This window comes from Epinephelus moara, chromosome 24, assembly GCF_006386435.1.
Source record: "Epinephelus moara isolate mb chromosome 24, YSFRI_EMoa_1.0, whole genome shotgun sequence".
NCBI classification, from domain to species: domain Eukaryota; kingdom Metazoa; phylum Chordata; class Actinopteri; order Perciformes; family Serranidae; genus Epinephelus; species Epinephelus moara.
Genome location: NC_065529.1, coordinates 35507736 through 35522481, shown reverse-complemented (window position 1 = coordinate 35522481; position 14746 = coordinate 35507736). Strand labels below are relative to the sequence as shown.

Below are 14746 nucleotides of genomic sequence, written 5' to 3'. Positions count from 1 at the left end.
TCAGTACGGCTCATCTCTACGCTAGCTTAACTTTATACTTTGTCAGGCTTATCTCAACTGCTTCAGCTATCCTGTTAGATTCACCTGCCCCCCATCAGCTTCAGCTATACTTTATCAGCTTCAGCTATACTTCATCAGCCTCAGCTAGACTTCATCGGCCTCATCTATACTTCATGAGCCTCATCTATACTTCATCAGCCTCATCTATCCTTTGAGCTTAATGTCAATATAGTTCACTGTGTTACAATAATGCTAACACGCTACGTCTCTTGTGGTTCCAGTTTATTGGAATTAAGGCATTGGCACATGCAAGTAAAACCCAACAAACATGATGGATACAAGACAAAGATTGATTTCTGTTGTTCCTGAGGAATTAACAAATTCATACATACACATATGCATGTATTCCTATGGTCTAGGACAGTGGTTCCCAACTAGTGGGTCGTGGTCTATAAGTGGGTCACAGGTTCAGTCGATATGGACCCCAAGTGACTTGTGAACGTGTCAAGTTTGTAAAAGACATTTTATTTTGAAGTGCAGTGAATTTCCAGCACAGAGCTTTTATTTTGAAGTGCGGTTTCCTGCTGTAGAGTGAGCGAAAAGCAGACAGCTACTTGACAGAGACACTAAACTTACTCAACGACATGGACGAACGCAAGTATGGCACTGCATTTATTCAACTCTGTGGACCTTGAACTAATGACTAAGGAGAAATCTGGACCCCGTGGCTGAACCAGCTGGGAACTACTGGCCTAAAAACAGTACAAAAAAATGGTAAACACGAAAAACTCCCGCACAAATCCCAAAACTAGAGTGCTCAAACTAGGAATGAGCTAGTACACCATTATCTGTATCTATATCCTGGATCGTTTAAACCAGAAGTGGGTGGGGCTAACCAGAAGTTTTTCTTTTAGGCCTGAAATTGATTGGTTGATCAGAAGTTGTTAATTTATTCATTTATTTTTTTATTTAAAAGCCATTTACAGAACAATCCCAGGACTGTGTTCAGATCATTTTTGATCACAAGAGAAAGAGATTTAAACACCTAAATGAGGATTTGACTTCATCACCAGTAAAGATATTGACACCTTTTACTCTGATAATACTTGTACTTGTAAAAAGTACATTATCTGTACCAGATACTCCTACCTTTTTTTTCTCGAGTATTCGGCTCGATCCTAGCTAAAACTGAAATTTATGACATCATCATATAAAGTCTGGAGCTGCTCCACAGACAATGGATGGGGAAAGATGTTCTAGATGACACTGAGAGCACCCAGGGGAATGTTGTGAGTGTATGGGTACACTTTCTGTTTCAGGACTGCGAACACTACAGTAGAATAAAGCTCATTTGGGTCTAAAAAAGACTTCATACTTCACATCACAAGTTTGACACTCACTTCTCTGGTTTCTGGCTTTGAGAGAGTAGCTCATGTTCACTTATATTGATTGAACCAGCCTGGGCCATAGAAATAAATTAACACATAATTTAGGTGATGTTCCCCTTTAAAAACTACAATTTAAGTCCTGAAGACCTGTGGAAAAAAAAATCATCATCGCAGCATCATTATTTGTCCACTGCGGCATATTTCAAACTGATACTTCAAGGTCATTAAGTGCGTCAAAGCAGCTTGTTTTGCATTATGAACACATTCATTCAATGTAAACAACATCCTTCACCACAGTCTGAATACCTGACAGAAATCTAAGGCTATTGTAGTTACAATAAATTAATATTTTAGTCACTTAAGAAGCAAAAACAGGAAACAAAAACTGGTTACAACTTTAAAAAAAACTTTTTTGGTTAGTTTAGAAAGACATCACTTTGGTATCCAGCAATCCAGCACTCATTTGTAGTCGTGGTGTTTTATAGACTGAAAGTTGAGCTGTAAAAATAATGACATCATGACTGAAGGTTTTTGTTTGCTGTAGTTAATTAGTTGTAGCCATGCTTCGCTAAGGGGAAAGACAATTCATTATTTATGAAGTTGTTGGCTGTGGGGTGACATTTTTATGTGCTGTATTAGAGTATTATGCCGGGTTCACACTACACGACATTTTAATCTGTTCTGTCACTCTGTGAGATTATGTGATTGTGGAGTCATAAATTTGTGCTATGACTTGGCCGACAGACATTAAAGACTGCACAATGGCCCACGACCAATCATCCATGGTCATCTTTCATGACGTGTGTGATGTCACTGGGTTATTCTTGTCCTGTTTTTATTATCATTACTATTATTTCAGCCTCTGTGGCTGTTCATGTCCCAGCTGAAATGTTGTTGTAGTAACGTAAAAAGCGCCACCAGATGGCAGGAGCAACATTTGAAGTCCACAAGTTCTTGCAAATATTTCACAATAAAAGCCTGTTTAGAAAATGAAGGGATTCTCTCAACAGAAATTCTAACGGGCATTTAATTCTAAACGGCTACAGGAAGTGTTGAGTTTGAAATGATGGTGCGATGCATCAAATTTACCAGGGCAAAACAAGAAAGTAAAAATAGAAACATACAGAGGGAATGATAATAATGACCCGTTTATAATGTAGTCTGTTTTAAATGACGCTGGTAGCCTCTGCAGTTGTGTTAAGTAAAAGCCCCGCCACTGTTTTTTAATTTTATTATGACATTCTATTGGGACGTCTTGAGGCATCCCAGATGTGGCATCGGTTGTCGTTTACAATGACACACTACACAAGATGGAACGATGGATTATTGCGCATGACACTAATTGTCTTTCACAGTCTGTGCTGTCACCGTACGACGATATCGTCTTGTGTGAACCCGGCATGAGACTTGTCTTGCATTTTTGTCTTAAGAGACTAAAAGTTATATTTTTTCCAATCAAAGTTTTGAGTTAAACTCTAGTAAACACAATATAAGTGCTTGTTCAAAAACTGATTTGTGATGAAAGAAGTAGCCAGAGGTCAAAATGTATAATAAACATTAATTCATAACAAGGTATTATTATAGAGGAAGATCCCAGTAAAGCTTGTTTTCTTACACTGACAGTTAGCATCCTCAGCTGCGGAGATGTAGGAGACATAGCTGGCAGTTTGTACAGCTTATATAAAGCACTTACAGCTGTCGTTACTGCGGCACTGAGAAGACGTGTGCCTCAGTGACAGGAGAACTTCTGTACAGTGTTTCGTCACCATACCACTGAAAACAAGGCTAAAAGTAAAGAACGCAGTAGCATAGCCTGCATTAAGCTAACAGCCTAAGCATCAACTGAGGTCTGCCTGTCTTCAGACGTTGCATGTGCTTGCAGCCGCGTGTGTTCATTAGTGTGCTTCTTCCCTCAGTGGCAGTTTTGGCAGTTGGGATGGCAGGGCTGATTATTGACTCTGCATCGACAGCCCCCAGATGTGTCACCGCTGCCCTGTAAGATACACAACAGGGAAAAGTCATGCAAAGCTCAAACAAAGGCTCTAACTTCACTAAAGAGCAAACCAAGCTGTGGAAAAGTTTTTTTTCTTTTAGTATTTAGGATGCAGGTGAATGTTTTTACATTTGGTCCCCAGCGAGCTTGCTTGGTGACCCAGCAGATTTCTGTCTTGCACATCAAACAGCAGATCCAATCACAGCCGTCTTTCTTCTGGACGATGATGTCACACCGTGGACATTTCATGGCCTCCCCGTTCTGCAGCAGGCTCTGTATTGAGATACAGTTAAATCATGTGAAATGAAGCCATAGGGAGAAATGTGCAAATACAACTACTCAGATAGTCAACACTGGATTGCAGTACAAAGAAATGCTATTCAAGATGATTAATGGTGGGGCAAGACCATGGGCACTCTGCCCCGGGGCCTCCTACCAGTGGGACGTGCCCAAAACACCTCTAACAGGACGTGCCCAGGAGGCATTCTGATCAGATGCCTGAACCACCTCAACTGACCCTTTTTGACATGAAGGAGCAGCGGCTCTACTCCGAGCTCCCTCAGGATGCCTGAGCTCCCTACCCTATCTTTGAGTCCAGCCACCCCACGGAGGAAACTCATTTCGGCCGCTTGTATCCGCGATCTCATTCTTATAGTCTCTACCTAGAGCTCATGACCTGAGGTGAGGGTTTTTGTTGAGGGCCTCTGGGTCAGCTCTCTCTTCACCACGCTGGTCCGGCACAGTGCCCACATCACTATAGACACCTCGGCAAACTGCCGATCCATCTCACGCTCCATTCTACCTTCACTTGTAAACAAGACCCTGAGATGCTTTAACGCCCTTGCTTGAGGCAGTAACTCACTCCCGACCCAGAGGGGGCAATCCACTGTTTTCTGGCCGAAACCATGGCCACCATAGAGAAGCTAAACCACAAACCTTGTTGTGAGCAGTTTCACATCGAAACGATTTTCTTTCTATTGAGCCACACCTGGCAACCGAATCACCGCACAGAAGGAGGCGTGCATCTACTCATGGACGAGAGGCTTGTGCCCTTTACAGCAAGAGATGTAAATATTAATGGCGTCCTCCTCAGCTGAGTTGTTACGTTAGCTAGCTCAGTGGTGCTGGGTGAGCTAGCAGTAGATGCACACTTCCTTCTGTGTGGTGATGCCTGGGTGTAGTTTGGTAGAAAGAAAATAGTTCCTACATGAAACTGCTCACAACAAGGTCTATGGATTATCTTGAGTATCTCGAGTGCCATCTAGTATTATTATATTTGTGAGAAGCAGATATCTCTACGGCCGGTATCTCCAATACACGGCAACTCACACCAAAACAATCTAGATTGATAAAAAGGACTACAGGTGAAAGGAAAACCAGGTATTTTTGACTATGGGGTGAACTGTCCCTTTAAGAGTTAAGACCACAGAGCCTGATGTGTTGCTGGAGCCACAAACAGTGCAGACAGTGAGCCTTTCTTACATTCATGACTCATCATAAAATATTTACAGGCACATTAGACATGATTAAATAATTTTAGGTTCTATGTAAAGGCTTTTTTATAGTACGATATTAACCTGTCATTTTTACTGTTCTAGTTGACTTCAACAGGAAGTAATGAACCACATTCAAGACCCCTCAGAACTTCCTGTACTGGTTTACGGCTCACTGGTGCAAACCGTAGTGCTACACAGGAAGTGATGTGGGTTTTTTTATTGTTTATTTTTCACAAGGTAGTTAGAGTTGGATGTGTTACTCGATCCACAATGACCTGCAAGCACCAACCAGAACACAGGCGTTGATTGCCAAATGTCATCAGTAGTGCAACAGACTGCAGCTTTAAGGTTCATCTACCTCGAGCATCTGCTTCGTTTGCTTCGCCGCCTGGTCGTTCTCTGCTCGGATTCGCAGGTCATCCTGGTAGTCCTTGCAGTTCATGCCTTCATGGATGGCCTGCAAACACAACACACAGCTTGCTTCATGTTTGGTGCTTCTACTGTTACTGCACAGTAAGAAGATCTTGGTGAGTGAATGTAGAGAAAATTACCCGGCAGAGAATGCAGTTGGTTTCGTTGCAGAGTTCACAGTGGAACTCGTTGACTTCATCCTCGTAGATGCACCACCCTCGACAGTTGGGAGTCTGACAGTGGAAGCTGTGCTCCGAGCGGCTCTCCGCGATGCTTAGACGCAACTCCAGAAACCGCTGGTGCTCCTCGTCTGTGAGCAGCTGTATCCAGGGTCATAAGATGGATACAGAGTGACATAGAGCGAGTTATAGGTGTACATACTAGAGGGCTATTACCTTTATGTAATAAAGGAAAATAAATCAGCTTCAGGTTTCACCCCCCGGGAGAAGTTATGAAAAATGGATTTGACATTTGAGTAAATGCCGGCAGCCTAATACTAGAGCCCCACCCCCACTGACTAACATGCCATTTACTGAAGATCTGCCATTTTCTGTTGCCTGACAGGATGTGAGGTTCTTTTTAAATAAAAGAGGTAAACTACGCAGGATCTATTTGTAGGGAAAGTGAATGCAAACACCAGATTTAATCTCTCTCGCTATATTTGCGTGTCTTCGGCTCTGTTTCGGCAATTTTTCTAGCTTCCTCTTGGATGTATGCTGCTTATGGTCTGGCACCTGGTCGCTACCTTTTTATAAAGTCCAGACCTCATTCCAGAAACTTTGCGAACACAATCAATGTGCAGAGTATCTGCAGATTCACCACCATACACTTCTAGTTTGTCATAACTTATAATTGAGAATTACTTTTGTATGAGTCGTACATTGTTTTTAGGGAAAATCCTGCATAATTTACCCTTAAATACACGTAACACACTGTCTGAATGATTAATATTTTCTTTTATAACTTTGACAACTTTTAGATTTTGACTTTAACACCATCCACCTTAAAAGTGTCTTGTTCTCCGGTCTGACACTCACCGCTTGAATCTCTCGGTCCAGGAGCTTGCTGTCACATTTCTCAGGACAGGACACCTCAGCATCGTTACTGTTCACTATTGTCCCTTTTAGACAATCCCTGAAAAAGGACACACAAAGAAAAATACAAACGCACAAATGCATTAAATAATAACATGCACATTTTACAGACAATGGCATGTACAGGATGTGACCTTTGTAGACTGTTAGAATAATATATATCTTCTTTTTCAGATCTTTTTTTTGGGGTTGTCCATCCCATTCTTGCGAACGCGATACCTAAAGAACGCCTTGAGGGAATTTCTTAAAACTTTGTACAAATGTCCACATGGACTCAACATTGCACTGATTAGATTTTGATGGTCAAAGGTCAATATCATCGTGACCTTGCATCCATCTCATTTTTGTGAATGCAATATCTCAAGAACAACTTGAGGGAATTTCTTCCAATTTGGCACAAATGTCCACTTGGACTCGAGGGTGAAGTTATTAGACTTTGGTGGTCCTAGGTCAAAGGTCAAGGTCACTGTGATCTTGCGTCTGTCTCATTCTTATGAACGCGATATCGCAAGCACACCTGGAAGTTCTTTGAATTTGGCACAAATGTCCCCTTTGGCTCAGTGATGAAATTATTAGAAGTTGGTGATCAAAGGTCAAAGGTTAAGATCACTGTGACATCATCCATCTCATCCTTGTGAATGTGATAGCTCAGGAATGTTTTGAGAGAATCCAGTCAAATTTAGCAAAAACATCGACTGGACTGTTCTGGTTAGAATTTGGTGGCTGAAGGTCAAAGGTCAAGGTAACTGTGACCTCACAAAACATACACAATTTGTATGCTATTTATGTCAGATTTTCACACAAATGTGTAACAGAATAAAATGATGAAGTGATGACATTATATGCCCAAAAGGTCAACAGTCAACTCGACTGTGACGTCATAATGTTTTGCAAAATGAATTTTCTGGCTATTGCATCATAACTCAGGAAAAGAAGGGGAGACATTTGGTCAGATACTGAATTGGTGACTATGTGTGTGAAGCATCCATGTTTTCACAGACATGGATGTAAACTGTAACTGCAACTTGACTGCTGCGCAGACTTTTACAACCACAAGGTGGTAATTCTAGTTTGTGACGAAGCTATAAAATCATTAACTGTGTCATACCTGCAGAAGGTGTGTAGACACTCTCTGAGCACAATGCCCTCCTCTGGCTCCAGGGGACAGAAGCAGATGGGACAGTCTGTCGCTGTGGCATTGGGGATAAGGCGCTGGTCTTCTGTTGCCAAGAGGTGCAGGTAGTTCCTCTCTCGTTCCTCCTGCTGAGCCTTCATCACAAAGGGAGGAAGACAGTCACCACACAGAGATTCACTACACTTTTTCATGACTCATTACAAACACAACAACCTCATGTTTCTAGAAAAATGAAAGTGAAACTGCTGAAGCCTGTTGAAAACAAAAAGCTCTTGGCACCTTAAATAGTGTTCTGTGGTGCTGATGTTCACTGACCCATACTTCAATCTATTTGTCTGCGTGTTGTGTATGTGTCATCTATTGGTTGTGCTTTTATCATGCATCATAAAAGATGTTAGTTCAACTACTGAACATCCTCTCCTGTACAAGAGAGAGCACTTAGATCACCACAGATCAGGTTTCATTATTTATAAATTTAATTTATAAATGAGGAAATCAACTCTGAGACTTATGAAGATTCACGCAATCATTTTCATCTACAAGATATCAAAATGTGTGCAAACAGCAAAAACAGAATGACAACCCTGTGTAGCTTCAAAATTTGAAAATGTGTCACAAAACAAAAGGTATTAAAACATATTTTAAGCTAACAGCTGACGTGGTCCACAAATATTTTCTTTTCTCATAAATGTGAAACTTTGTTGGAAAACTGGCAAGCAAACCCCCGCTCACTATACACCCAGTGACCACTTTTTGGGGTACATCAGTACAATCTAATGCAATCAAATGTATTCAGGCTACGGCGTAGGCTCTGTGTCAATGCAAAAGTATAAATCCTGCTTTATACTGAGAGATGTTTCTAATATTCTGCCCCCTCATAGATGTTGCGATGAGACTCTGTGATCTGTGTATCGTTAACTTTAGATATGAATTTGGCAACAGGCTGAAAAGATTTCAGTTGCCTGATTTTTAATGACTTGCACTGTTACCTGTTCGTACTGTAACATGGCCAGGTGTTCCTGCTGAATTCGACGAACCTCCTCCTGGTCAGGCTGGTAGATGTCAGGCACCTGGTAATCCTCTGGCCGGTCACTGCCGCACATCTCACAGCCAGGACGCGTCGGTTTGTTCACGTACGTACACAAAGGACAGGCCCAGCCCAGCTACACACAAACACAGACATACAGTACGCTTGTACAGTAACATGTGGACACCTAAAGGCTCCGTAACACTGCAGACATCATGTGTAATGCAGAGGTTGTATTCTGACCTGAGGCTTAGGAGGGACAGCAGGTTTAGGAGGACGAGGAGCAGGAATGAGTTGAGGCTCTGGAGGAGGAGCTGTCTTCTCACCACCACCAGCTCCGCCCAGCCCTCTGGGAAAAAGCTGTATGGACTCCACAATGCCTAGAAATATATGATCACTCCATAAAACTTCAGTTTAACTGCTAGTTTGACTTGTTAGTTCCACCTCTAATTAAGATTTTGCCTGATTATTATTGCCTAAGTATTTTGTTATTCATGCCAAAAACTTAAGGTATTAAATTGGCACTGTTATTGAAAAAAACTACAATAGGAGTTGTTACGAGTCGATTAACTGACAAATCAAATACTGTTATTTCTGGCCTTCATGTGTGTGAGTGTGTGTGTGTATTGTGCTGACCATCTATGCGCTGTTGCTCCTCGTCCAGCTTGTGCTGATGCCGTGTGAGATGAGCAGCATCGGCGGACAAGATAAACAGGAAAGCCTGGTCCCCGTCCTGACGGACACCGTGGCTGTACAACGTTTCCTTTTCCTGAGCCAGCCGCTTCCCGATCACCCACCGCTGCAGCGTGGGGTGGAACCCAAAGTCATGGCTGATCTGTGAACATCAAATGAGGGATAGACGAGATAATTCGATGACATTTCTATTAAACATCTGTTAGAGAACGTTTGTATGCGCTGTATTTGTGTTCATGTGCTGTACGTGTTTGCTGCCACATCAGTACCTTGTCTTTAAGCTGTGCAATTGTCATGTCACAAGAAACCACAACAGTCACTGGGATGTAGTCGTCTGACTGAGCGTCCTCCACTCCAACCCGCAACCTGTTGAACAAAGGACAATGAAACCAGCCTTGAGTTTTATATCAAAAGGTCCAGTGTGTGGGATTTAGGGAGATACAGTGACAGAAATGGAGTATAATAATAATACAATAAGCATGTTTTCTTTAGTGCATTATCACATGAAAATTACAATCTTTGTGTTTTTGTTACCACAGAATAAGCCATTTATATCTACATAGGAAACAGGCCCTTAAGCACAGAGATGCCATGTTGCACTGCAGTGTTTCTACAGTGGCCCAGAATGAACAAAACAAACACCAGCTCTAGATAGGGACATTTGCATTCTCACATCAGCCAGTGTGGTTAGCAGCCCCTCCACCATGAGCAGGGTGAGAAAACAGATTTTTTTTTAAATGTGAAACTGCTTTAGTCAGTGTTTTTACTGGCTTAAATCACTGTGTCTGTTTGTTTTGGAGAAGAGGAGACCTCTGTGGATAATCCGGCTCCTGGTAAAACCCTCCTGACAGCTGGATCTTAAGTTAGCAGAGAGAGAAGGTGAGCACACATTAGCATGTGCTGGACTAGTGGCCTGTCTCAAAGGTGAAACAGTGATTTGCTTTCTTTTTGGGGCCTAGAACAAGCTTGTTTGGTATGTTTTGCAATGATGAAGAGGAATCAAGATTGCATCTAATGTGGTGTTCTCCTGTTGTTGCCTCATTTTGGAATAAAGTCCAAAGGTGGATAATGATTTACAGTCATAAATATACAATTAACTCACAAACAGGGGGACATAAGTAGCAGCAAATCAGAGATGGGTAACATGTAATACAGCTTAATATTTCAGAATTTAAAACATTTCTGAAAACACACTGAATGACAGACAGATTAACATCTAAAACAAAACTACAAACTTTGAAATTCCTAAAGGGATGGGAACAACTAAGCCTTGGGGAAGGATGGGAATAGACAGAGAAAAAAAAAAGCAGTTGGGTCTATGTGAAACCTGTTTTTGTGTGTGTGTATGTTATGGTACTTGTTTAGGGAAATCAGTTAACATACTAATAGCAAGTCTAAATTGGTGGCCAGAGGGAGGCTTAGCCATGACAACGTGTCCCCCAGATACGGACATGTGTACAATGCTGTGTGTTGCTATATGTTCAGATTTAAATCCCCCTGTTCCCACCCCGGGACGCAGACTGGCCAATCATAGCGTAGCATAAAGCTGGCTCAGACCAGGGTGCGACAACAACACAGCTGTGCTCCATTGACTCTAATGCAGTCGTTTCAGATTTCCTTCATTTTCAGGCTGGTTTTGTGGATTTGGAGCTTAATGTTGAGCCTGGGGCACGTCGTGTATTAATGATACTCGTTACCTGGAGAGGTTGGAAAAAGATATACGTTTCTTCCCTGTTCCAAAACCAAACTCAAACCCTGAAAAGTGTAGGGTTAGCTAGCTAGCTACTGAAGATATTGCCTACTGAATGTATACACATGCTGCTTTTGCTTTTTAATGATTTTAACAGTGCAACGAAGACCGACCCTGCTGTACAGGAACCAGTGAAGGGAAGCAGGGAAACTTTGCTGATATTGAACCAGCTCTGTGTCATGACAGTGTGCACAGATGAACGTTGTTTGAATGTGGAGGTCTGGGTGCTGGCAGGGGCATGAGGTCGGAGCCAAACACTGTTCATCTGCACACACTGTGATGCCACACAGCTGGTTCAATATCAGCAAAGTTTCCCTTTATATTCATTGTCTTGTGTGGCGATCAGCAGTGATGTGATGGTTCACTTTTACACTGTGATCTGTAGCCTATAGTTCGGCTTTAGCTTCTAACTATCTTTGTCTTTTTAACCTGTTGTTGCTGCTGAGTCAGTTTGACATCCTGGATATATCCTTCAAACACAGACTGTAGACCCCTCTGTCTGCTTCTCTCTGCAATCACTCTTTCATTTTTCCAAAAATATGATAATACAGTATGTCTTCAGGGAGTGCAGTTAGTTACAGTGTGGGTTCCATGCTTACTCTGACATGCACACACTACTAATGCTCACTTCTTTTCGCCGCACCTGACCCTCATTCTCTGTCCTCATCAATTACATAATCCTCCCTCTAAAAAAAAATCCCCCCCATGAAAAGACAGAAATTCTTCTCCAACAGCAACAAATTTCATGGTTTATTTATAGTGTTTTGTTTTGGAAACAGTTGGCCAAAATGAGGAAGTCCCACACACACAGACACATGTGTACACACACACACACAGTAGTGTCCCACCTTATGGAGTCCTGAGGGTAGGCCTGACTGCTGACGGTGACAGACACAGGAACACAGAGTTGTGAAAGCCTCTGGCACAGTTTGGCTGCTTCCTGTCCATCCCCGGTGCTGAGGGCTTCGCTCAGGGAGAGGGCCAGTTCCTCCGCTGCACACACAGCATAGGGGAGATATGGTTTATTATCAGCACTGCTCTGCTGCCATTGGATGGCACTGTTTTAGTTATCATGTCTATTGTCTGTAGCTTCCTCTGTTACTTGTACAAATGCATGTTGGTTGTAAATAAATAAATAAATAGACTACATGTGACTGCTTTAGTTCAGTGGGTCAGAGAGTAAGTTGAAGACTGATCAAAACAGTGACTCACTTTCACCACTGTCCTCTGAAACATTCCTGATGCATTCAGTGTCACACAGCAACTCAACATTAGTTTAGATCACACACAACAAAATCGAAACCAAGCAGAGCCCCTCACCTTCCTTCAGATCCACCCTCGGTGTAACTGCAGAGGTCATAACTACACCTGAAAACACAGGTAACACAACATGTATGTCGTAAACACCGCAGTTATGACACGACCGAGCTGTGTATGAGAAAAGTTTACAGCCAACCTTCTCCGGTCCGTGTAGTCGCAGTCCTGTCCGCATCCAACACACACTTCCTGTAGTCGACTTTAAGGTGAGAAGGGTTGTTTATGAAGGCAGCCGGAGGTGAAATGACAGCTCAGTGAGGACTAAATGAAAATTTTCTGCCTCTGCTGCGGAGTCCGGCTCTCATTTCTCAGCAGGTAAGAACGGAAAGTGAAACTGAGTCAAGTTCAGGAAGAGAACATTTAAAAGGATCGCAGTGGGATGGCTGTGCTCCACCCACAGACCCAGACTGCTCCTGAAAGTTTATACTTTATGATGTTGATTTTATACAACCTTTAAAAACAAAAAACAACTTTCATTTAAGTGGCCTATCTACACGTGTCCACTATGTTTTTTTCCACACTTAAAATGACTGGAGATCATTTGGCTACCCTACACCATCAAAGCCACCATTTAGTTCAAAAGCATGACTACAGATTAAAAATTAAATTCTTAAAATAAATAAATAAAATGAATCTGCATGAAATGTTTAACTAATGTACTGGAAGATAATCATGCTGAATTATAGGTCTTTATATTTTAAAAACAAGTAATGACTCCCAACGTCCAGCAGATGGCAGTGTCTGATAAAAGTTGGTCAACTGTACTTGCACAGATCAAAGTTGTTTCTGACATTAATGCATCAAATATTTCACTATGTAATTAGTGCAGTCAATCTAACTCAAAATGGGCCCAACCTAGGAGAAATTGCAATAGTAATGTTTCATAGTTTTTATTGGTCCCAGTACTCTTCTGCATCATATATTAAAAGTATTAAAAGTACACCAATATTTCACAGTGACTCTGGGTGAAATGATGTAATATTGTAGGGTCTACCTACACCTATTCAACATATCTGGTGTCCCTTCTTTAGTTTTTGGGGTCACTATTTTCAATAAAACACTTTTGAAGAGGATGTTCTGATGTATTACACCTGTATTTGGGGTACTACTACCCAACAACCTTTTTTTTTGCCAATTTGTCCACTGATCCTATGGGTGTGTCCGCATCTAAACTGGGTATAAATTATTCTTTTGTCATTAACACACAGGTCCGAAACACACAAACAGGACCTATACAAAGTGGAGAGATGTCAGAGTGAGGGGGCTGCCTTGGTCAGACGCCCCGAGCAGTTGGGGGGTTCGGTGCCTCGCTCAAGGGCATCTCGGCAGTGCCCAAGAGGTGAACTCTCTAGCCACCAGTCCAAGCTCCATATTTGGTCCGGACATGGACTTGAACAGGCGACCCTCGGTTCCCAACCCAAGTCCCTATGGACTGAGCTACTGCCGTAAGTCTGAAAGTTATGTAGGGGTCTGTAGTACAGGGGAGGTGAAGGGTTGGGTTGACGTGGAGATACAGAGTGTGTGTGAACTGACTGGTTCTATTAGCAAGTTTTCTACTCTTTTCAACTACTCTATCAGCATCTTTACTCTTATTTTCTTCATCCACTTAAAACAATTTATTAAAATTCAAATAAATTGCAAAAGCAATACGGAACGCTGTGCCTCATGGTGATGTACCAGAAAAGACATCCTGTACGTCGTAGATGGGATGGGATAGGAAAGATATAAGGTGCAATAGTGGAAACTTCTGTTTGTTACGGGTGAAAACATTATGGTAAATGAGTGGTGATCGTGTTTTATGGGTCCAGCCGATGGACCCAGGTCAGAATTTTCACTAACTGGTACCACCCAAGCCAAGGTGGCAAATTCTAGTTTAGTGTTTAGTATTATACTTCCAGCAGGATAACGCACCATGTCACAAAGCTCAAATCATCTCAAACTGGTTTCTTGAACATGACAATGAGTTCACTGTACTCCAATGGCCTCCACAGTCACCAGATCTCAATCCAATAGAGCACCTTTGGGATGTGGTGGAACGGGAGATTCTCATCATGGATGTGCTGCTGACAGTTCTGCAGCAACTGTGTGATGTCATCATGTCAATATGGACCAGAATCTCTGAGGAATGTTTCCAGCACCTTGTTGAATCTATACCACAAAGAATTAAGGCAGTTCTGAAGGCAAAAGGGGTCCAACATGGTACTAGCAAGGTGTACCTAATAAAGTGGCTGGTGAATGTATATACAGAGGAATATACAATTAAATAATAATACTAAGGTAAAAGTAATACAAATCCAGAATCGGTTCATAGGAAATGTCTCAAACACATTATTCGTTTTAATTGTCTTCTTATTCTTAAGGCCTCTTGTTGTGGAGCCATGTTGCTGTAGTGCTTGATGGACACAGAGTCCAAACAAAAGTCCCAATAATAAAATGTAGTCC

At 42.0% G+C, this 14746-nt stretch overlaps 1 protein-coding gene across 1 annotated transcript; it reads right to left on the bottom strand.

Moving 5' to 3' along the window:
* Window positions 1-263: 263 nt before the first annotated feature.
* On the bottom strand, window positions 264-12643 carry rbck1 (RanBP-type and C3HC4-type zinc finger containing 1). The gene is made up of 13 exons (XM_050037229.1): window positions 12444-12643; window positions 12308-12355; window positions 11836-11980; window positions 9507-9603; window positions 9181-9379; window positions 8788-8924; window positions 8507-8680; window positions 7491-7651; window positions 6326-6422; window positions 5429-5608; window positions 5236-5334; window positions 3511-3654; window positions 264-3381 (listed from the first exon to the last, which is right to left on the bottom strand). Exons 2-13 carry the CDS (start codon window positions 12345-12347, stop codon window positions 3301-3303), a joined length of 1554 nt encoding a protein of 517 aa, XP_049893186.1. The 5' UTR covers window positions 12348-12355; window positions 12444-12643; the 3' UTR covers window positions 264-3300.
* Window positions 12644-14746: the final 2103 nt, after the last annotated feature.